The sequence below is a fragment of the Pollicipes pollicipes genome, unplaced genomic scaffold, assembly GCF_011947565.3.
Source record: "Pollicipes pollicipes isolate AB1234 unplaced genomic scaffold, Ppol_2.1 Scaffold_2555;HRSCAF=2994_pilon_pilon_pilon, whole genome shotgun sequence".
Classification (NCBI taxonomy): Eukaryota; Metazoa; Arthropoda; class Thecostraca; order Pollicipedomorpha; family Pollicipedidae; genus Pollicipes; species Pollicipes pollicipes.
In genome coordinates this window covers 46,727,825-46,750,778 of record NW_023596136.1, presented here as the reverse complement: position 1 = coordinate 46,750,778, position 22,954 = coordinate 46,727,825, and the positions used below count along the sequence as shown (strand labels likewise).

General features: G+C 53.2%; 1 protein-coding gene across 1 annotated transcript; it reads right to left on the bottom strand.

Moving 5' to 3' along the window:
- Positions 1-744: 744 nt before the first annotated feature.
- On the bottom strand, positions 745-22,718 carry LOC119102106 (molybdenum cofactor biosynthesis protein 1-like). Its single transcript, XM_037225467.1, has 11 exons — positions 22,608-22,718; positions 20,505-20,644; positions 19,014-19,137; positions 18,655-18,822; positions 17,887-18,113; positions 17,228-17,452; positions 10,324-10,469; positions 6,825-6,910; positions 6,039-6,086; positions 2,428-2,951; positions 745-2,394 (listed from the first exon to the last, which is right to left on the bottom strand). Exons 2-11 carry the CDS (start codon positions 20,634-20,636, stop codon positions 1,924-1,926), a joined length of 2,151 nt encoding a protein of 716 aa, XP_037081362.1. The 5' UTR covers positions 20,637-20,644; positions 22,608-22,718; the 3' UTR covers positions 745-1,923.
- Between the last annotated feature and the right edge of the window lie 236 nt (positions 22,719-22,954).

Below are 22,954 nucleotides of genomic sequence, written 5' to 3'. Positions count from 1 at the left end.
GCATCAATAAGTTTTTGTGTCACGATTTTGTGATGCATGTTTACCAGCATCTCCTGGCATACCAAATGTCGTCTCCGGTATTTGCGTGGCAATAGTGTCATTAGTACCCAACAAGCGGAAGTAGCAGTCCCTACGTCATCGCGTCCCTAGAGCTATGTGGTGGATCCCAACGCTGCGCAAAATTCCGTGTTAGTTATGAGCGAGCTTCTGGCACGTGGCGTGTCGAAACTGTCGCTCATCCCCATGCCCGGGAGAACGGACCAATTAGCGAACGCCAGGCAGACTTAGCTGGGCTAATGAGTGAGTCCGTCCAGCATGACAACATAACGGAGCAAACGCTGCCCGCTCACAGGCGCTCTAGACACGGCGCGGCACGGCGCGCGGGCAGATGGGGACGCGCAGCCCCGCAGCGAGACCCCGGGAATTCGGACCGCGGCGTACAGCTGCAGCCTTCCCACGATCGTCCCCGCGGCGAAGGCGCACGGGGCAGCGAGTGAAGAGGCTGGCCCGGCAGCGGGAGGGCACGCGTCACCTGACCATGCTCGCCTGCCGCATCTTGTACTCGCGCCTTACACGAGGTAACTGCAAGTAAGCGTATGTGAAACCATGGTCTCAAGCTAGGTCTATCCGCTTCATCGAGGACTCTTCAGAAGAAATGAAACGAACTAAGTGGGTGCTTCGGTAAAGCCGAACGCCGCATCTTATCGCTACATTTTGTTCCTGTCGCTTATCGACTAGACAATGTTTCCAGTTGATTCGGATTGTATTTGAGACGGGATGCATACTGCATCTTGAGTACCACAGCGTCAACCAGTGCTAAGAATAACGCCGATTTACAATAGCCCTGGAAGATCGCGGCCGTAAAATACCGCATTCACTTCGACAAAACCACAACACAGGCCAGGTACACGTCGTAAGGCAGGCTTGAGTGGCAGAGCACGGTGCCTCATCACAGACGGAAAGCGAACAAGCTAAGCTGCCGATTATGCTAACCGTACGTGCGCCATTCCATCAGTCAGCCACGGGCCGCCTTGTAATGGCAACCGTACATACAAGACAGAGTAATTTGTGTCAATGATAAAAGTGCCCTACGCGACTAGACTAATACCAAACACCGTTATCCCCGGCTGGCCTCTCGCCCCCCGAACGTTCCAGCGAACGTCGACAAGCATCAGTGACGCTTTGCAACGCCCAACAGCGAACTCGTCGATCATGTAGCCATTATCTGGTACCATCGGCGCGTATGCTGCCAGGGTACCAATACCTGATTAGTTACCCGACCTTTACTTGGCATCTGCCATAGGTCAAGTACGAACAAATGACAGGACGGGTTCATTATGAGGTAACTAGAATTAGTCTAGTGATAACGGAAGCATCCCACAACCAACCACAATTATATAACGCTCGATCGCAGCAGGATGCGTCAGCTCATCATGTGCCCAGCACATGAATGTGGCTACTCTTAACAATTATATTGTAATTCGGCGGGCATGCGATATCTATCCACATTGGATGCCCGGCTATTGTCGCAGAACACCGACCCGTAATTTTTTTGCAACTTTAAGCCTCCTGTCCAACACAGCGACATCCGTCACAGCCAGACTGTCACAGATCCGAGACAATTCGGGCGAATCTCACCGACTTCAATCTCGCCCCCAACGGACGGAACCATTGCACTCGAGCATCCAAGGCGTCGACGATTGGGCACACAGCTGATCACCCGTTATTACCCCCGCATCCCAGTGCTCCGACACCCTCCATATCGCGCATCGCCCATCTACCTCCGTCCACGTCCGCCTCCCTCGACCTCCCTGAGCACTCTCTGCACTGCACTCTCTGCGCGACGGCACCCACTCGCCACCTCCCGCCTGGCCGCGTGCAGCACGCCCCTCCCGCAGCCGTCCCCCAGCCGGACCCCTGCCCTCAGCGCCGATCTCGCCGGTAGTCGCCGCTCTGCCCGCCCGACTTCGCCTCCAGCCGTACATCACTGATCTCGATCTCCTTGCTGACCGCCTTGCACATGTCGTACACGGTGAGCGCGGCGACGGTGACGGCCGTCAGCGCCTCCATCTCGGCGCCGGTTTGGCCGGTGCAGCGCACTTCGGCGCGTACGAGCACCGCCTCGTGCGCCGCGTCCAGCGTGAGCGTCACGGCCACACGGCCCAGCGGCAGAGGGTGGCACAGCGGCACCAGCTCGGCCGTCCGCTTGGCCGCCTGGATGCCGGCCAGCTGCGCCACCACCAGCACGTCGCCCTTGGCCAGCCCGTTGGCGCGCACCAGCGCGAACGCCTCGGCACCGAGCAGGACGCGGCCGGAGGCGGCGGCGCGACGCTGCGTGAACGGCTTGCCGGCCACGTCCACCATGACGGCGCGGCCGGCGGCATCCGTGTGGGTGAGGCGCCGCGGCTCGCCGCCGTCGCAGCGGGCTTGGCCGCGGCTCAGCAGCTCGCCCACGTCCGAGGGCAGCGGGTCGCCCGGGGCCGGGCGCGGAAGCTCGCCGTCCGCGCTAGGCTCCGCGGCGGCCAGCAGCGGCTGCGAGCTGGGAGGGTGCGGGGCGTCGGGACGGGAGGCGGCTGGCCCGGACGACCCCCGCGAGGGGAAGACGGGCAGGTCGGAGGAGTCGGCCGGTCCCACATGGGGCCGGTCAGCCGACCGATCGACACCTGCGACAGGAGTGGTGCCGTAGTAGCTAGCGTATTGGTCCCAGTAATCTCGGCGGAAGGCGCCGCCGCTGCCCCCTCCGATCGGCGGCGACTTCCGCGAGGATCGCTCGGCGCCGTCACCGCCTCGCTCCTCGTCCGGCGACGCCACCGGAGGCCGCTTGGTGGCGTCGTCGCCCAGCTGGCGGACGGCGAGAAGCCGGGCGCCGCCGTTCGTCGGAAAGCGGAGGAGGGGACGAGGGACGCTGGAGCCGCGGCGCCCGAGGCGGTGGCGACCGGTGCCGGTGGGACCTGCCGACCACGCCCAGACGTCAGCGGACACAGCCGACACAGTTCCAACACCAAACAACACCCGCCGTCGCTGCCGACTGCTCAGGCACGCGTGCGTCCTCACATGCATGGCTTAGACGTGGGTGGGCTTGGCAGTGGCGGACGCGTTTCGCTCGCCACGTTCGAGCCGACATCTGCGCTAGCAGCATGGCACACTGGAGCGCGAGCCTGTTTGGCTGGCCAGTGCGGCCGCACGCCGCGCGCGTACAGTCCCATACACTCGCATTTGGGCGGCCTAATCAAGTTAGGCCGGAGCTCCGGCGGGAGCGTGGGCAGACACGAGAATGCTCCCGGGGCGAGATTGCGTCCGGATGCGCCGAAAAAAAAACAAAGGAAGAGGCGACGGGGGAATGCAGGCGGCAAACACGTGATTCGGGTAGTGCGGTGCCAATGCCCGGCTAGTGCGTCAGCCGGGGCCCTCCCCCCCCCCCCCCCCCCCACCCCAACCCAACCCAACCCCACCCAAAAAACAGCAATAGCCAGGGGGCGTCTGAGGCAGAGCCCTCACATTCAAAAGGCTGAGGGAAGCGTGGTAGTACCAATAAAAACGGCGCTTACTAAATATGAACATAAACATATAGCAGGCCAGCTGATCATGGGCGCCCTATGCATAGTAAGCAACCACGGACGGGCGATATAGTCAGAGTTGAGTTCAGAAACGTAACGAAAAGACACAGGTAGCAAACAGACAGAGCCAGGCCAGGAAACACCTCGGTCGAAGGCGAGACGGACACACGTCTAGACTAGACACAAACACTCTACACTTCTGGTTTTCGGCGTTATATGTTTTTACCTGATTCCGTTCACCATTCCCAGCCTATAAGCTCAACGGATATCTGAGTGCGTGGAAAAAAGATTCTGGCAGAAAACCACCACCCGCGCCACCGAAGGTAACGTGTTTTTGGTGCTTGTGTAGGTATGGATGGGTACGGTGTTGGATATGGAGAGGACCGTGGCGTCTCCTGCAATGACATAATCGCGGCATTTGCATAAAAAAGTCCGTGATGACCATGGGACGCGGGACGCACATGGTCATTAATGCAACTTTAATCGACTGGGCGGACGGCTCGGTATGCTAATTACAGTGGAATGCCCTTAACTGAGCAATCACAGTCGTTTGCCTGTCGCTAGACACCAGACGTCACATAGCAATGCTGTACTGTTTGATAGATTCTGTGGTAGTTGTGAACCCAGGCTGTCGGCTATCTAGACTTAAGCGCGACGTATGCGCTGTATGCGTATGCCACTGACCAGAGAATGTGCACTGCGTTCTATGCATAACCACGTGGACATCGTCTAGGTTTATGAAAGCTTCCACAGATAAGGGGTCATCCATGAATTATGTGACATATTTTTGGCGACTTTAATGTTATGTTCATTACTATATTTTGGGCAACTATTTTAAAAAGACAACCATGATTTGCATTCACACTTGTGCGCAAACTTACGAAGTGCCCCTCACCCTTGTTACACTTCGTTTACGCTCCATCAAAACCACATCTCTCCACATGTAACGTAATATATGGACGGCTCCGAACTAGATATTGCGCCATTCTTGACACACTGTCAACCCGCACTGGCGGTAGGAGGAAGGATATGTATCTGATTCCATGACAATTTCGGGAACAGCTGAAACACGGCTCACGTTATCGTCCGGCCATTTTCCAGTGTCTTCTCTTACCTTGCTTTCACGTTCCTCTAAATTTGTAAACCTAGGTCATGCAAGGTTACAATCTATGACAGCCTTAATTTCAGCACGTCGAACTGAAACGTGGATGGACTTGAGATACTCCGGCAATGCGCTGCGATGTGATCTTCATGCGGTCTTCATATATTGCTCATCAGACGATGTTACTCCTGGTCCCTCCAGTAACATGTGGCTGGCGTGGGTCACTGACCCAACTTGACCGTTAACTACAGCCCCTGGGAAGGTCTACTTTTGCATGGTGTGTCAGCTTTACTGACGTGTTTTCCAAACCATCGTTTCTCCACGCGCGGGTTACACTTTGGCCTCAAGGTAAAAAGGTCACTAAGCTTACTTGATCTGAAGGCCCGCATTTTGAAACACTGTGCACCATTGTCGGTATCTGACGGTCCTATTTTCCCTTCTGGTTCATAATTCGGCTTACTGAGTGGTTACGATAAACCAGGCGTACCATATTAGGATAGTGCCCCTTTGCCCTTGCATGACCTTGAGATCTGGCCCACATATTTTTATGTTCCTGTTTCGTTAACTGTTAGCCCGATGCATTCCTTCAATCAGCACTACATTCTTTCCGGACATTGTATTTTAACCTCAGAAAAGCCAACATAGGCCACTGACCAAGGTGAAACCGATATGCAAGCTTTGCTCAAATCTTCTCCGACACCATCCACGGGTGCCGCCAAGAAAAAGAAACAACTGGTTGGCAGGGACACTTCTGACGTAAAGAACAGCAGATTGCCTCTCTGACCCATGTTGGCCTATTCCAAAGATTCTTGGCTGACACGAATCACGTACATGTAGTCCTGATAATATAAAAACCGACTGAACAACACAATTTAATTTTTCCTTAGCACCTTGGCCATGACCCCAGACACCATGACGGTCGTGAGTCTCCTTGGGTATCGAGCCACGTTCCGTTTGTCGCTCTAGCCTTTTCTAACCCTAGCATAGATGTAGGTGCCTACTACCCACTATGTATCTAGCTACAACCTACTTACTACCTACATACCTACGACCTACCTACCACTTACCTGCCAGCTACCTACTCCTTCCCTCGACAAAGTTGGCGGGGACCGTCCTCAGCCCGAGGCCTCAACATCAACACACGCAACGAACCCATTTTCCGGAACATGGCAGGCCTTCACCTGTCGAGACAAACAACACAACACAGCCCCCAGTTGGGCAATGAACGTGCATGCAGCTGGATGCGGTGCTGATACAGGGGCCGGAGTTTGACTACCACTCTGCGTGCCAACGAAGCGCAGCGGACAGAGCTCTGGACAGAGTGAAGCCGAGCACAGCTACTCACGAAATGGCCGCCACGCACAAGCGCATTCACCCACCAATGAGGATCATCGGCCGGTTCTTCATGTGGGCCAGATCCAGCATGCCTGCAAACCACGCTCAGCTGACTGGGGCCGCGAGAGAGGTCGCCGGCGGACACCGGGTTGGCACGCAGTGAGGTCAAGACAAGAGCAGTCGTAGAAGAGGTGAATATGGCGAAGAGACGGCATCGTGAAGGGCGTTCGTGAGGGACGCGTGTTGCAAGCCAGCATCCAGCTGATGGGACTGAGTTAGAATGAGGGGCGCTTGCGGGTCCACAGACCATGTCACGTGCGAGGCCCCCGCAAACCTAGAATACGAGCGCCACAATCTGAAGAGTGCACGGAAAAATAGCTTGCACGCCGAAACCATCTCATCCACGACGGTAATACTCTCATGGAAAAGAACACCACACCTAAAGCATTAGCTTAGTAACTGGGGAGTGAAAACATTAGAAAAAATTAAAATGTGTCGGAGCAAATAAGTCACTAAAACTAGTAAATCACTCATGAAATCGTGCATTTCCTCTGCCGGCTCTCCGTGCCAACGCCCATCGCTGTGCTGCCATATCCCTGGACATCTCTATTGGCTGTCAACGCCGCCGCTGCCGCTGCCACCGCCAGATCGGCGCAGCACTCCCGCTGACAGGCGAGGCAGCCAACAAACACCCACCGATTACACAACAGAGAGTGCACTCGCGACCGGCACTTCAAGGCCCACCGACAAGTTTATTCAGTTGACCAGGTAAAAGGCCCCGTCAGGGTCGATGTCTTTGCAAACGACTGTTTGGCCGCAGCCGCCATTACCTGCGTGCTGTTTCTTTTTCCGCCCGACGGAAGCTCCGATGAGACGCATCAGCTCTTCTTCGGACATTCCGCCACGCAAAGCGTCTCTGTAACCATGGAAAACACAATCAGATTTCCGCTGACATCCCGCCGCTCTAAGGGTTCCTATCGCCATGACAACAAAACATCAGCTCCTCCTCTGACGTCCCACCGTGCACAGCATCCCAATAACCCAATTAACAAGGGGGGGGGGGGCAAAACGGCCGACCAAACCTGCTGACAGACCCATGCTTTGAGCCTATGGCACAGATCAGCATGAAAGTAAGGGTTTGGTGTCGGTTTAGTGCCGGCATGGTAAGAGTTTGGTGCTGATCATTCCTATATGCTCGGAGCATGGGGCTGTCTGCAAACTAATTCCAGGTGGTTTCGACCGTTTTTGTTACCTTTGACCCAACCCAAGGCCATCACGTTCCGGAGAGGTTAGGTTATCGACTATGGGAAATCGATTGGTAAAGGTTTGGTGTTGATCTTTCTCGTAGGCTCAGAGCATGGGGTTATCTCTTAACTAATTTCAGGTGGCTTTGGCCGCTTTGGTGACCTTTCGCCTTACTTAAGGTCACCGTGTTCTGAAAAGAATTGAATATTGACTATGGTACATCGATTGGTTTCATGCTTATCAGCCCCATAGGTTCGGAGCGTGGGGTTGTCTGCAAACCCTTTTTTCGGTTTGCTGTATTTCTGGTGACCTTTGACTTGACCCAATGTCACCACGTTCTGGAAATGATGGGTTATCGGCTAAGCGGCATCGAATGGTGAAGGCTTCATGTCGATAGGTGCCATAGGCTCTGGGCATGGGGCTGTTAACATCGGTTTGGTCGGCCGCTTAGTCCCCCCCCCCCCCCCCCCAGTTAACAAACGTCAGACACTCCTCTGGCATCATGCCAAACGTGGCGTCCCTCTAAAATCTGTAACCATGGCAACATCCAATAACGTTGGGCCCGCCAGAACGCACGGGAAGCAGCTTTCGCGGCAAAGCCTTCAGAGACGTCACCACCGTCGTGTTCTCATCAGCACTTAAACCGCGGGGCAGCACCGGGAAATGGCCAAATCTAGGCATCCGGCAGTGAGGGCTGCGCTATTCTTGGCGAGCGGGTGGAAATGACCGGTTAAAGGTCAGCTGGACCGGCGCGTGGGGCCGCGCTCCGGTCCCAGCCTCGTCTCTAAAGGTGGATGTTATGCATTACCCGAACTACCACCGGGAATTACTACACAGGCGTCTAATGCAGACATACCATGTGACTTCCAAAAGATTACGTAGTTTTGCGTAGCAAAATATTAAGTAGGCATGGAAGCTGCATATTTTTGTGTGAAACCAAAAACTATTTCGTGTGTGAAGCATTTTTGAATGAACTGGAATCTCTGACACCCCCCCCCCCCCCGCCCCCCCTCCCAACGATACTTTAACATTCGAGCGATTTCAGGGGATGGAATTGCCCTTTATATTCCTAAAACATCTTACCTCGCTACACAGAACTAAATGCACCTACACGACTTCGTGAAAAGATTTCGTGAACAGAGTAGATAATATAAATGACGTGATAAATTGCATATCAACTATCAAAGATAAAACACTACAGCACCAACTGAACGCTGTGGCGGCAGGAGGTCAACACTCAGTCGTGTGGGTCACCAATAGGTGGCGCCAACGAGGGCTGTTGTGTGTGTGGCATTGTGCGTCGGGTGAGAACTGTGTGCGTCCCCATAGCTTCGCTGCTCTGTCAATGTTAGGTCATGCTATTAGTGATATGCCTACCACAGAACGGTTGACAGTATAACCAGTGTTTGGCCGCTATTGGCACAATGACTACCGGAACTAGGCGGATGTTTGCTACTGTCAAGTGAGGTAGTCGAACCGAGCCATACCGTTAATATCACATCCGTCCCTCTTATCCTCTATCTTGCTTCATCCTATATCCTCCCACACCTCGATTGTCCGGGGCAGGTTGCATACGTCAGCCGCGAGTGGGCCGAGAGCCCCGCGGGAAGCGGAACCCCGACCGGGTACCCAGCGCGCATGCGCGGGTTAAAGCCCGCCGGTTGGCCCCCCAGGCGCAAGCGACTCTGCTCCACCGTTAACCATTTTCCTCCATACCATGGCCCGGAAATGATCATCTCTGGTCGAAAGGGCTCTAATCCAAAAAACCAACTATCGTTAATATTTTTGTGCAATCTGACAGCGCAGTGGTCTTTGCTCTTCGACATCCGTCCCTCTCCGGACGCGCTTCCCTGGACGTGCATGCCGGCACCCAAGTTTCAAACCGGACCAGCACGACCAACGCAGCAGTGCCAGTCCCGGCCACTCGGCCGCAACCAGCCGGTTGACAGCCCGAGTCCTGAGGTGCGGGTGATTACGCTTGTGTCGTACCGCACGGGCGCTCGGGTTGTTAACTGAAGAGAACAAAGGGCAACTACTGACACATTATCTCTTTCGCCGCCGAATACAGTGACGTGCGCGGCAACGCTACAAAAAGGAAATCACCAACACAGGCATCTGATATCACCTATCATATCATATATCAGTGCGACGCCACATCACCACGAAAGCCACCTGTGGAATGCGTCAAATCAGCACACTGAAATGACCCAACAGGGTACGGAGCGGCAAGCCTACCCACCGCCATACTTCCTGCACATACCCACACTGATAGAGCCTTTACGACCCTCAGACGCCCTGCGTTACCCGGTCGCGACGCGATTTGATTCCCAAGCACGACGGAGGATTGCGCCGCTGGTCTGAAAACATCCGCCGAGCTTTACCCAGAAGCTCTCTTCACAGCGCTACGCTCGTCCAATGCACGTCGCCGACACCTGACCCTGCATCTGATATGGCCGGCACAAGGACCGTCGCAGGCGTCACCAGAGCGAACGCAGCGCGCTCATCCCAGATCAATACACTGACAGAGCTGGCAACCCGGCGACCTCAACAACAGAGAGGGCTTCGGCAGAACTGAGCCTGGTCGCCCCGCGTGATATTGGGAACGGTGGGTGTTCTGGCGGGGAGGAGTTCATCCAGTCAACACGCTGCGAGCGCTATTGGAAGGCATCCCGGCCCAATGAGGACCATGCACATGACCATAATTTTTATCAGCGGGTGGGGAGTCACCTTTTCTTTGGACTTATGCGCATCTGGACCTAGTTTAAGCAAAATTGTCCGGCATCTTCTGTAAACATCTTAGCTGGTCAGGGGGGGGGGACGAGCTCCCCCCTAGCTACGTTCCTGGCCAGAAGGGCCAAGCCATGAGAGGTACACATCACTTTATACAATGCATCACCCGGCTTGACAAACACAATAACCATAGACCGTCATGCCTATGAATGACAAGATGTAGCAGTATCACGGATCGGATCTTATCACCAGCGTCGGGCACGACCGATCGCCGATGTGTGATGTGAATATCCAAACCGTCCGGCACGTGAAAGCCTGCGAGCCTCCCCCTCGCAGTGTCAGCAAATCACTAACCTGAGCGAGACCTCCGCGTTGCCGAAGAGGCAGACCTTGAGGTTGCCGTCGGCCGTCAGCCGGAGTCGGTTGCAGCTGCCGCAGAAGTGCTCCGACATGGACGTGATGAAGCCCACCTGCCCCGCCCAGCCCGGCACCTGGTACGCCTGTGAGACAGAGGTCAGGGCAGGTCAGGGACACAGCGCATGGCCGCACACACACATGGGACCCCTCGGATGGTGCAGGACGCTGGGCAGGTCGCACACTGAGCTGTCACACTAGGCAGGCCGGACACTGAGCTGTCACACTAGGCAGGCCGGACACTGAGGTGTCATGCTGGGCAGGACGGACACTGAGGTGTCACGTTGGGCAGGCCAGACACTGAGGTGTCACGTTGGGCGGGCCGGACACTGAGCCGTCACGTTAGGCAGGCCGGACACTGAGCTGTCACGCTGGGCAGGCCGGACACTAAGCTGTCATGCTGGGCAGGCCCGACACTAAGCTGTCATGCTGGGCAGGCCGGACGCTCAGCTGTCACGCTAAGCAGGCCAGACACTAAGCTGCCACGCTGGGCAGGACGGACACTAAGCTGTCATGCTGGGCAGGACGGACACTGAACTGTCACGCTGGGCAGGACGGACACTGAGCTGTCACGCTGGGCAGGACGGACACTGAGCTGTCACGCCATGGCCGATGTGTAAGACGATTGCGAGTGGTCTACGGCGGGAGGTCTTCACCTGGCTGAACGCGACAGGACAAGGCAAGGCAAGACAAGACAAGACAAGACAAGACAAGACAAGACAAGACAAGACGACACGAGACAAGACTAGATGAGACAAGACGAGACATGACACTTCGCATGTAACAAGACCGGCATTGCATCATGATACCTACAAACAATGCAAGATACAAGACGCAGTTTGAGAAATGGCAAAACTGACACTTTAAGCCAACTTTAAGCCACCTTGCCACCGGTTTTTACGAGACCGCACTGCGCGGAGCACATCGCGCACGTCGGATCCCCCACAAAACGCCTGTGCTTAATGTCTGGTAGAGCCGGGAGCAACTCAGGAATCAACAAGACTTTTCACCGAGTCAATGACGAATATACTTCCTTGAACGTCTGTGCGTATCAAGCTGGATGAGGTTGAGGCATGTTTGCTGGTACCATCAATCAGCTGACTCCACTGAAAATATAACATCAATAGTGCACTCTTTTAGTATTAAACGGCCTCGATGTGTCGTTAATATAAAAAACATACATGCCACATATTCGCAGCATACTATGTCAAAAATTAGCGTTGTATGTAGCCAATTTAACAGTTTATTACCAGTTTATTACCACTTAAAACGCCGAGAGTTGGCAGTGGCAGTGATGGAGGTGTCTGCTGAACTAAGCATCTTTATAAGCTCGTTATTTAGCCCTTTCTCGTGGAATCCCTGCACACTGACCCGAAAGGTTACGATGCTACTCGTTTCCCCATACTCGGTTATGGCGCTTTCGTTGAGTTATTCCATTACACGTCTTACTTCCGTAATAACCAGCAACGATGTCCGACTTCTTATCTTAGGTAGCGCAAAACATGATCCGTGACTGAAACTTGTGCAGCTTGCTCAACATGATTAAGAGCCGATTGACGTCCATTCTATTTGGAAATCGTGTTCACAGACGCAAGATTTGAACGGCTCGGCGGTAATATTCTTACTGGGCTTGAACGCCGCATGGCTTATAGGGTGGTGGGGTTAGAATGACGTTGCTATGGCGTCATGCTTGCCTACATGGCCTTGAAATAATCTGCACGAAATGATCTGCACATCTTCGCCGGCGTATAACTCAGAAGATGGAGGTTGTAGTTACGGCTTAAGAAAGGCGGTGCTGTGAACCGCACCAAATAATCTTCGAAATGACATTTCATGTATCATGATGTTACTGGCGTGCGCCTGAGGCCGCCCCTGCTCGCGCCGCCAGTGCTGCTGCGCTTTGGTACGCCGCTGCCCCGAATAGCGGTGTACTGCCTGGGGCGCCGCCCGCCGGGGTCGGCGCCGCCCGCTCGCTTCGCGGGATAATACAGTTGCCGTCTCGCAGCGCTCATGTATGGTCTGGGTAGACAGAACACGTAGACTTGAATATGGCGCAGCCGCATTGAACCTAGAGTAAGCTTAAGCAAGCATGAGCAGCACATTAATTTAAGCATTGTGAGTTGTGAACCAAGTCGTGATGCCTGGATTTCGTCCTCCTGAGGAATTCGACTTTACATCGCCTGAGAGGTGGCCGACCTGGCGTGATCGGTTCGTCCGCTACAGACTGGCATCGGGACTACACAAAGAGGACGGTGACGTTCAAGTAGCTGCGTTGATTTACAGCATGGGTCCGCAGGCTGAGCATATCGTACCAATATTTAAGCTTACTGCTGAGCAGAAGGAGGATTTTGAAGTTGTTGTCTCAAAGCTAGACGGGTACTTCATTCCGAAAAGGAACTTTATTGCAGAGCGTCACAACTTCGAGCTTAGATCTCAAAGCTCAAGCGAGACTAATGAATCGTACATCAGAGCTTTGTTCTCTCTAGCTGAGCATTGCAGCTTCGCTGACGCTGATGAGCGTATCAGAGATCGTCTCATCTCAGGAATGTCTGACATGGAGCTGTCCCGTAGAATTCAGCTGAAGTCACTAGAGGAGGAAGTGTCTGCAAATACCGTCATTTCGATGATGCGTAATGTCGAGATCGTGAACGGCCGTGACAGCTCTGGTCCGCCTGATATCAGTAGGGTTTGTGCACCAGCGCGGCACAGGCAGCCGCGCCAGCAGCACCAGCAGTACAGACGTCAACAGCAGCCTTCCGCCGCGCAACGGCAACAGCATAGTCAGCGTACCAACTTTTCAACAGCATGCAGATACTGTGGAAGAGCACATCATGCGTCTCCGAAAGATTGTCCTGCTAAGGGAAAAATCTGTGACAACTGTCAGAAAATGGATCATTTTACGTATGTTTGTCGCTCCAACGGTGTCAGAGCGAGTGCGCGGACAGAGTCCATTGAACAACTATCGCCGCCCAACATTTTTGTTGACGAAGTAGACAAAGCTTGCGCGCCATGGAGAGTTTCAGTCCTTCTAAATGGTCAACGAGTCGCTTTCAAAGCTGACTCTGGCGCTGATGTTAGCATTCTGACGCTGAAAACGTACAAGAAGCTGAAACTGCCGCCGCTTCAACATGCTTCAAATACTCTGACAAGTGTTTGTAGCGTGCTAAAAGTAGAAGGAAAGATGCACGGAACACTCCTGTTCAAGAACAAAGCCGAGACTGAAGTGTTCTACGTTGTTGACTCAGCTAATGATCTCCTCTCCAGGTCTGCTTGCTCGCGCCTGGGCGTACTGAGATCCACAGGTGAAGTCAACGAAGACGTCTTCGGAGAGGCAGGTCTCCTGAAGACAGCACCGGTCAGCATTCAGCTCCGTGAAGATGCTGTTCCATTCGCCCTTGCCACTGCAAGAAATATCCCGCTGCCACTGATGAAGCCGGTGGAAGAGGAGCTGAAGAAGATGGAGCATCACGGCATCATCACGTCGGAGACCGAGCCAACGGACTGGGTCTCTGCGCTGGTCCCCGTCCCGAAGCCGAAGAGCAGCGGTGTCCGCATCACGGTTGACTACAAGAGACTCAACCAGTCTGTGCAGCGACAGGTGTTCCCAATCCCTACTCTGGAGCAGCTGACCTCCAAGCTGAGTGGCGCGACGCCTTCACCAAGCTGGACGCCTCTTCCGGTTTCTACCAGATCCCGCTGGACGAGGCGAGCTCCAAGATGACCACGTTCACCACTCCGTTCGGCAGGAAGAGGTTCCTGCGACTGCCGATGGGGATCTCGCTCGCACCGGAGTGCTTCCAGCGGAAGATGGAGGAGATGCTGGACGGACTGCCCGGAATCATCGTCTACATGGACGACACCGTGGTGTTCGGAGATGCTGCCAGCCACGATGCACGTCTCGAGGCCGTCATCAGGAGGATCCACGAGTCTGGCCTCACGCTGAACAGGAAAAAGTGTGAGTTCCGGAAGAACGAGGTCAAGTTTTTGGGGATGAAGATCAGCAAGAACGGCATCAGCATGGACGAAGAGAAGCTCGAAGCGATCCAGCAGCTCCAACCACCAAAGAATGTCAATGAACTAAGGTCTCTGCTCGGAGTAATCAACTTCCTGGGCCGGTTCGTTCCACACATCCAGGAGTGCTTAAGACCACTGAACGAGCTTCTGAGGAAGAACGTAGCATGGATCTGGACACCACAGCAGCAGCAGGCGCTGGATGACGTGAAAGCAGCCGTCACTTCAGCTCCAGCTCTGGCGTTCTACGATCCAGCACGAGAGACGGTGGTCAGCGCCGACGCCAGCAGTTTCGGCATCGGAGGATGTGTTCTCCAGAAGCACGGCTCCGTCTTCAAACCCGTCGCGTTCTGCAGCAGAAGCCTGACTGACACAGAGACCAGATGGGCCCAGATTGAGAAGGAACTACTCTCCGCGACGTGGACGTGCGAGAAAATGCACATGTTCCTGTCCGGACTGCCGTCGTTCGAGCTGCATCTGGACCACAAGCCTCTGATCCCGCTGGTTAACACGAAAAATCTCGTGGATGCGCCGATCAGATGCCAGCGCATGCTCATGCGCTTGATGCGATACAACCCCACAGCGGTCTTCGTTCCAGGGAAGCAGCACCTGGTGCCCGACTTCCTCTCACGTCACCCGCTCCAGAAGCAGGATGAAATCAGCGCTGTGCTTCAAGAAGACATGCATGGATTCTGCGAGAGAATCTTCAGCGATCTTCCCGCCACACCACAGCGTCTGGTGGAGATCAGCAAGGCCCAGCAAGCAGACGAACCCCTACAACGCGTAGTTCAGCAGACTCTCTCTGGCTGGAAGGAGGGAGCGAAGCATCCCGACCTGCTGGACTACTTCACCTCTCGGGGAGAGATGAGCGTTCTGTACCTAACGTGTGGTACACTGCTGATGCACGGGCGACGCATCGTCATCCCTCCGAGTCTGCGAGATGAAATGCTCACCCGACTACATGATGACGGACACTTCGGTCTGAACAAGTGTCGCCAGAGGGCAGCAGAATCGATCTGGTGGCCTCAACTCAGCATCGACCTGAAGCGTCATCTCGAGAGCTGCTCGTTCTGTCAGGTGAACGCGCCAGCCCAGCACGCTGAGCCACTGGTGACAACCCCAACGCCATCAAGACCGTGGACGCACGTTGCAGCAGACGTCTTCCACTTCAACAACTGCAACTGGCTCGTCACGGTGGACATCTTCAGCAGGTATCTGGAGATACAACGCCTCCCGAGTCTCACCAGCAGCGCAGTCATCGAGCGTCTGAAGCGCCTGTTTTCCCGCTTGGGGATACCAGACCTCGTGACAACAGACGGAGGAACGCAGTTCACTTCAAGCTCGTCCGCCAACTTCACAGCGTCCTACGGCTTTACAAACCGCATCACAGGCCCGCACACGCCGTCTTCCAACGGAGCAGCTGAACGGGCCGTGAGAACCGCCAAGTGGATACTTCGCCAGAGGGACCCCCACCTCGCCCTCCTCAACTACCGCACGACGCCTGTGGAAGCAGCCGGATACTCCCCAGCCCGTCTCCTGATGGGACGCGAACTTCAATCTCGTCTCCCCATCGCTCAGCCAACCGGAGAAGCGACATGGCAGCATGCCAAACTCCGAGATCGGCAGAGGAAGAAGCTGGAGACGTGCTTCAACCGGAGACACGGTGCCCGCGATCTTCAGCAGCTACAGCCCGGGAATCATGTTCGGATCAAGACGGAGAAGGAAGCAAGCTGGTCCGAGCCAGCCACCGTCACAGAGAAGCTCTCTAGACGCAGCTACCTGCAACCGACGTCATCTGATGCAGATCCCTCCGTTTCAGGTGTTGACACAGCACGGTTCCATGCGGCGTGCTGACTGTTCTGCACACAGGGTGCCCGCTCCAGACCTCCTCTCTGGCCGCCATGCTGAGGTGGCGCCACCGGCGCTGCTGCAACCGCAGCCGCGCGAACCGGCGCCTGCACCACGATCGGTGGTACCACGGCCACCACCAGCTGTGCCGTCGCCCGCGTCGAAAGCGCCGCCGCTGACAGAAGCTGCGGCCCAGCCCTGCAACGCGCAAGTACCCCAGACACAAGGCCCAACGCCACTGCTTAGTTTCAGTCCGCGTAAAACACGCAGTGGCCGCGTTTTCTGAGAGACATCAAAGAGAAGCAGCAGAGAAGCAGCAGGAAAGCAGGTGGGAAGCAGCAGGAAAGCAGCAGAGAAGAAGCAGTCCGAGAAGCAGAAGGGAAGCAGCAGCCTCAGAAGCAGCATAGCAGCAGCAGGGAAGCAGCAGGGAAGCAGCAGTCTGTCGCCAATAATTTCGTTTCGCAAGCGTTTTTTTATATATTATACATTTATTTGCATTTCCTCAAGGGGGGGGGGGGGGGAAGATGTATCATGATGTTACTGGCGTGCGCCTGAGGCCGCCCCTGCTCGCGCCGCCAGTGCTGCTGCGCTTTGGTACGCCGCTGCCCCGAATGGCGGTGTACTGCCTGGGGCGCCACCCGCCGGAGTCGGCGCCGCCCGCTCGCTTCGCGGGTTAATACAGTTGCCGTCTCGCAGCGCTCGTGTCTGGTCTGGGTAGACAGAACACGTAGACTTGAATAAGTTCAAGTCCCATACAAACATGGAACACTCCCCTCAAGTAGGATATGAATATTTGGTCATGCCTCGAATGGGCCAAGGTAACTTGCGCTGGCCTGGCCCGACCAACGGCAGGGACTGTTAGTCTGAGTTCGAATCGATGCGCCAGTAAATCCTGCCTCATAGCACAGAAGTTATGGAAGCTGCCTGACCATTTGCAGTAGATGTGCCCCCCCCCCCCCCCCCCATCACTACAGACGCCACCCACCTTGGACGTGTCGTTGGCGCGGTCGGAGATGCGGCGCAGCTCGGGCCAGCGCTGCTGCAGCCGCTCCAGCATCTCAGCGTACGGCACCATCTTGCGGTCGTTCCAGCGGTTGCCGTCGAACGGCATGTACTCGATAAAGCGCACGTCCAGCCGGAACGTCTCCGTCAGCGCCACGAAGTCCTCCAGCTCCTCGTCGTTGACGCCGCGCATAACGACGCAGTTCAGCTGCGGCACAGTCGGCAGGTCAGGCGCGCGGAGTCAGGTCCCAGGGGGTCAGAGGTCACGGGACGGGGGCTACGGTTTATAGGGCGGCTGTGTTTCACTACAGGTGATGCTTGGAGGTTGCAATAGTTTGGAGGACAAAGAGCTCATTGGAGCTAGCTTAACGAGTTGGCGTACAAACAAACCGGTGTCTCCCATGATGCCACAAGCCACTAACAAGTGCTTCCTGCTGTGCCACGAATCCCTAACACGTTTTTTCACTGAGGACACCGAACAACACAGGCTAGAAGAAATAACCAGCATCACAAGTACCCTCACACCTAAGCACGCGCACGGACACCCACTCCACCATTACAGCACGCAGGCAGTGCCGACAGCACGCCGTCGGTGGGCCCGCTTGACAGGTCCTGCTCTGGCCTTCCGTCGCCTTCACACACCTTGACCGGGTCGTACCCCGCTGCCAACGCCGTCTGAATGCTCTGCCAAACGCGATGGAAGCCGCGCCGACGTGTGATCAGCTCGAACTTGGCCGGCACCAGGGTGTCCAGGCTGATGTTGATTGCGTCAAGACCGGCCGCCTGCAGCGCCGCCAGGCGGCGGTGCAGCACAACAGCGTTGGTCGTCATGGCGACCCACTGGATGCCGGGAATGGCTTTGAGGCCAGCTGGAATGTTTTGTGGATCCATTATTCATGGCGGCCGTGAGTCAACGCAAGACCTCAGGTTGCGGGAAACGTTATCCACTGCGTCATGAATGAATGTCCACCTTGTCACCTGCATGTATAATAACATGCTGGCACATGTGCTACACCTCCCGTCATATTCTAGCGTTGTCTTTCAATGGAACACAATAAGTTTTGTCAGGAACGCAATAAGTTTTGTCAATGTGTGAATACCACTGGCTGTCATAACGTTCTGCAAGTCGCTACATCACACCCATACTGGTGCAGCAAAATGGGGAGCCATTCGGTTGGATTGTACCGGACCATGAACACTTCATCCGCGGATGAAGCCTTTCCGCCACCATTCCCCTGCGACCAGAGCCCGCGCCAGGCACGCCCCCTCTGACCAGAGACGTCAGCACAGGCGATGACCATCCTGGCTGGTGTCTGCCCATCCCCCGACCAGAAAACCTGACCATCACACCACTGATGTCAGCTGCCCTGTACGCCCTGACAGCTTCGTCCGCCTCCGCTGGCGCCTCACCGATGACGTCTGCGAGGTCAGCGCGCACCAGAGGCTCGCCGCCCGTCAGCCGGACCTTGGTGACGCCGGCGGCGGCGAACAGGCCGGCCAGCCGCACGACCTCCTCAGCAGTGAGCAGGTGCGACTTGGGCGTCAGCGGCACGCCCTCCTCGGGCATGCAATACTGGCCTGCGCGCATGCGCATGCACGGCGTCACCGTCATGGGTGGTGGCGAGTGGCCGACAGTAGAAACTGATGTCGATTGTGGAAAATCATTTTCGTGGTTTGGCAAGTGCAGGCAGCACGTACTTGGCCGCAAAAAAGTGCAATATTAGTATCATGGCCAAGGCAACCCCTCAGGGTGTGTGCAGATAACTCACATCTGAGGTTGCAGCGCTCTGAGAGCGAGATACGCAGGTAGTCATGGAACCGGCCAAAGCTGTCCGTCAAGAAGTTGCTCAACGGTGCCAATTCTTGTGCCCGCAGGGCTTCCAGTCTGGCATGCTGGAATGGTGAAAGTCAGATGGTTATGAAGTGGTGGCTCAGGACAAATGCTTTCTGCCCTGCTTGGGGTTACCTTGGTGCAAAGGACATGAAGGGCTGTAATGCTAATGACCACAACTGAACCTGGTGTGGATAGCTCACTGCTTCCTCAGTGTTGTTATTAACTCCTCACAGACCAAGAAAAAAACACCTGAATGTGCCGATCAGCAGGAAGTGATAAAGTTTTCATGCTGCTCACACCAGCTATTTAACTTCAATTTAATGTGCCCAGGTGGTCAGTTAGACACCTTTTGCTCAGGTGGGGGTAAGTTTGACCTGCTGAGATCTCAAGAAATAAGAGAGCTAGAACCATGAAGTCGATAGGGTGTGTTGGCCTGTACATGAACTCACTTAGATCGGTTTGAGATTCCTAGGTCATGACCTTCAGGTAAAATAAGGTCCAACAGTGTGAAACTTCAATTTAGTCTCTGGAGTGTCCCCAGAACCTAGATACCTGTCCTAAGCAAAAGGTCATATGCTCATTTAAGGTCAATGACCTTGTTTGACATTTCACAGGTCATCATGACCAAAATCATAACAGACTGCTTTGAGCTTTGCATTTGAATAGGCGACAAAGATTGCACTATGCAGTGTATTACTAAAAATGAAATGTTGGCTGTGTCATTTTGGGCTAGTGATCTATTCTGACCTTTAAAAAACCCATGGAAGGTGTATAATGCAGCTCCTGTTATCACAAATTTGCAATGAGCACCAAACACTACCCTATTCATCAGACCACAGATCAATGAAGCTGGTTATTTTGGACTCTTATTATTATATTGGACTCTATTGGACTCTATTGGACTCCATTATTATATTGGCCATATATTGGACTGTATATTATTAAGCTGGTTATTTTGGATTTTGACTAGTTTTCTCTCCTTCAATACCACAAAGGAATGAACAAAAATAGGAATTAGCTCCAAGGCATAAAACCACTGGTTCAAGATCTGGCAATGACCAAACATTAGATGATTAGATGTACCATTGAACAAATTACACCTGATACAACCTGAAAGCTGTAATTTTTAAGTTGTTAAGTCATAATACATGCATACTAAAATTTCACATCATAACATGCTTAATGGATGCACCAAACACCATTTTCAGACTTATTATTAAGTGACTTATTTGATGAAACACACCATAAATGCATGCATAACAAATTATGCAAGACAATAATAAAACACCATAATTTTCATTCAAGTATAGCATTATATTTAGGCAAAGTAAACAGCAATACAGCTAATGTACTGGAACAACATGCATCCCAAACATGCCAAAACCAATTGCAGTCTAAACATAAACCATAAGCTGCCTTAACTTACCTTTTTAGGTTCTTTGATCCTGGATGCATCACCTGCCATGCCCCTCATGCCTAGTGGAACATGAGCTGAGGGGGCCTGATTCAGGCATGATCTCACAAAGAGCTTATGACTTGACAAAATTTGCACCCTCATATTAAACTCTGTAAGCAATCAGTAGTATAAACCTTTAATACACACATAAAACACCTCAATTGTTTTTCTAAGGCATTGGGGGCTTAACACATGTACAGTATACAATGGCTTGGCAGGTGCAAGAATATTAAGTTCTTGCATACAACTGCTCATTCATAAATGGGCTGGGCATGGTTATGCAACCCTCACTCTGATGAGGCTTTGTGCATATTCAGAACTGATGGGGAGGGGTAGGCACCTGCTGCACTGCCCTGTACATCATGTGTGCAATCCTATGTGTATCATATTAATCATCATATTTGTGCCATCCAATGCACAAAAGCAGTCATATCATGATGCAGTACATCTAACAGCATGTTCACTGAGTTGTTTGCATTTGATACATGTCTCCCTCCACTGTTCTTCATTATCATTTCCAGGCCATCCAATGGTTCAAGGGGACACTAGGCAGCAACATTTCTTCAGCCAAAATTTTGGCAAATTTGAGCAATTTAAGACAGCTGAATCAATTGTGCATTAGTCTGTCTGACCACCATGCACATCACTGCTTCTGGTTCACTGCAAATGTCACTAAAAATTATAATGGTTGTTAATCACTTGATGTCAACCTATATTACCTACAATGTCATGCCATGATTTATGGTAAGATAACCTTACCAACACATTGCACGATACACTCTCATTTCATGTGAGACGTCCATAATTCACAACACTTGCCTCCAGCGCTCGTCCCCTTCACTTGTCACCACGGACACCCATCGACCATATAGGTGCCAAAGCGGCTCGACGCCCAAGGTTACCTCCTTTCTGATGCGCAGTGCTGCTGTTGCTAGCCAGGCATGCTGGGGAGTGAGTACCAGCATTCAACGAGTTGCTTGGCAAGGTATGAAATTTTTCGGCATTGTAAACAAATGCCATCAGTCCATGTCGGTCTGATACATCTCTGGTGCCCAATCCGCCTCATGATCACAATTTTCTGTGCCAATTGGGGGGATTATCGCAGCACCTAACGTGTGTAACCCCTAATGTATCACCACACTTAATGTTCAAAACACCTAATGTATCACAAGGCCTAATGTTCATAATCTCTAATATATCACAACCCCTAATCTATCATAGCCACTAACATTTGTAACTCCTAATAAATCATAAGGCCTAATGTTCAAAAACCCTAATATATCATATGTCACTACACCTAATATGTCACTACACCTAATGTATCATTGGGCTTGGGGAACCAAAGCAAGCCACCTAGTGTTTCACAACTCCTAATGTATTGCAACTCCTAATATATCACAGCACCTAATGTATCAGAACACTTAGTGTATCCCCCTGCAACCCATCGTCCCATTGGCGTTGAGGATCAAAATTTCATGGATTCTTGTTACCTCGGCCAGGTACATTTTTATGGTTCTTGATGCTGCTTGATGCGCAGTAATGTTGTGGCTGCACGCAGTAACGGCGCCGGTATCGCGGGTGCTGTGTGTGTGCGGCGCTTGGGAGCTCACCATCGTAATTATAAAAATTTGAAGGTAAGAGCATGAATCTACCTGTTTTGTGATTATTTACAATATGTCCTGCCCTAAACATGATGAATGGTGTATAATGATTTTTTCTAACAGTAGGTAGGAAAGTACACCCTGACCCTCGCCTAGGCTTTTGTAACCTAGGTGTACTTATTGGAAACAAGTGTGAAGTTCCCTATTCAGTTGGCTAGGATGCCAACCCCTCCCCAACTTTGAGAAAAAGGAACTTTATTAAAATCAGGGAGAACATGGTTTGCTCCATTTCAGGGGGATGAAAGATTTCTCTGCTCACCCTATCCACTAAATTATGTACAACATTACACCGCCTGACGTCAGGCTGCTGGGTAATCGGGGCTCGGATGCCAACGCACCAGGGGCGGAGGAATTGTTTCACCCTCACATAGCAATCCAGTCGCATAAGGTTAGCATCACTACATCTACTCACCGACGTCGAGTCTAATACAATGCTTTTCACAGTGTATAATTCTGAACTAAATTTATATATTGCCTTTATCTACACCACAAACCAACCACGCCACCCCCGCTCCTCGCGCGGCCTCACGTTAGATGACTTGGCCCCAAGGCTCTTGGCCCTTCCAAACAAGGTCGTTAGGCTACATAAATGGCGCGCACGCAAGGGCAGTCCTCAATGACAGAGCCGCTGTAGGTTATTTATCGGCTTTGTTATTGCTGCTTAGGACCGTAGTGATTTTGTAAAAAAATATTGGTTGGCAAAATCCGGCTGAAACAAAAGTTAAATCTCAAAAAAGTGAATGATGATATAAATACACC

Coding starts and splice junctions, on each gene's coding strand:
- LOC119102106 (XM_037225467.1), bottom strand. CDS start 20,636: ATGAGGGTGCAAATTTTGTCAAGTCATAAGCTCTTTGTGAGATCATGC. Junction 6,911..10,323: donor AACGCGGAGGTCTCGCTCAG/GTTAGTGATTTG, acceptor CCATGGTTACAG/AGACGCTTTGCGTGGCGGAA. Junction 2,952..6,038: donor CCGGCCGATGATCCTCATTG/GTGGGTGAATGC, acceptor CGTGGTCGGCAG/GTCCCACCGGCACCGGTCGC.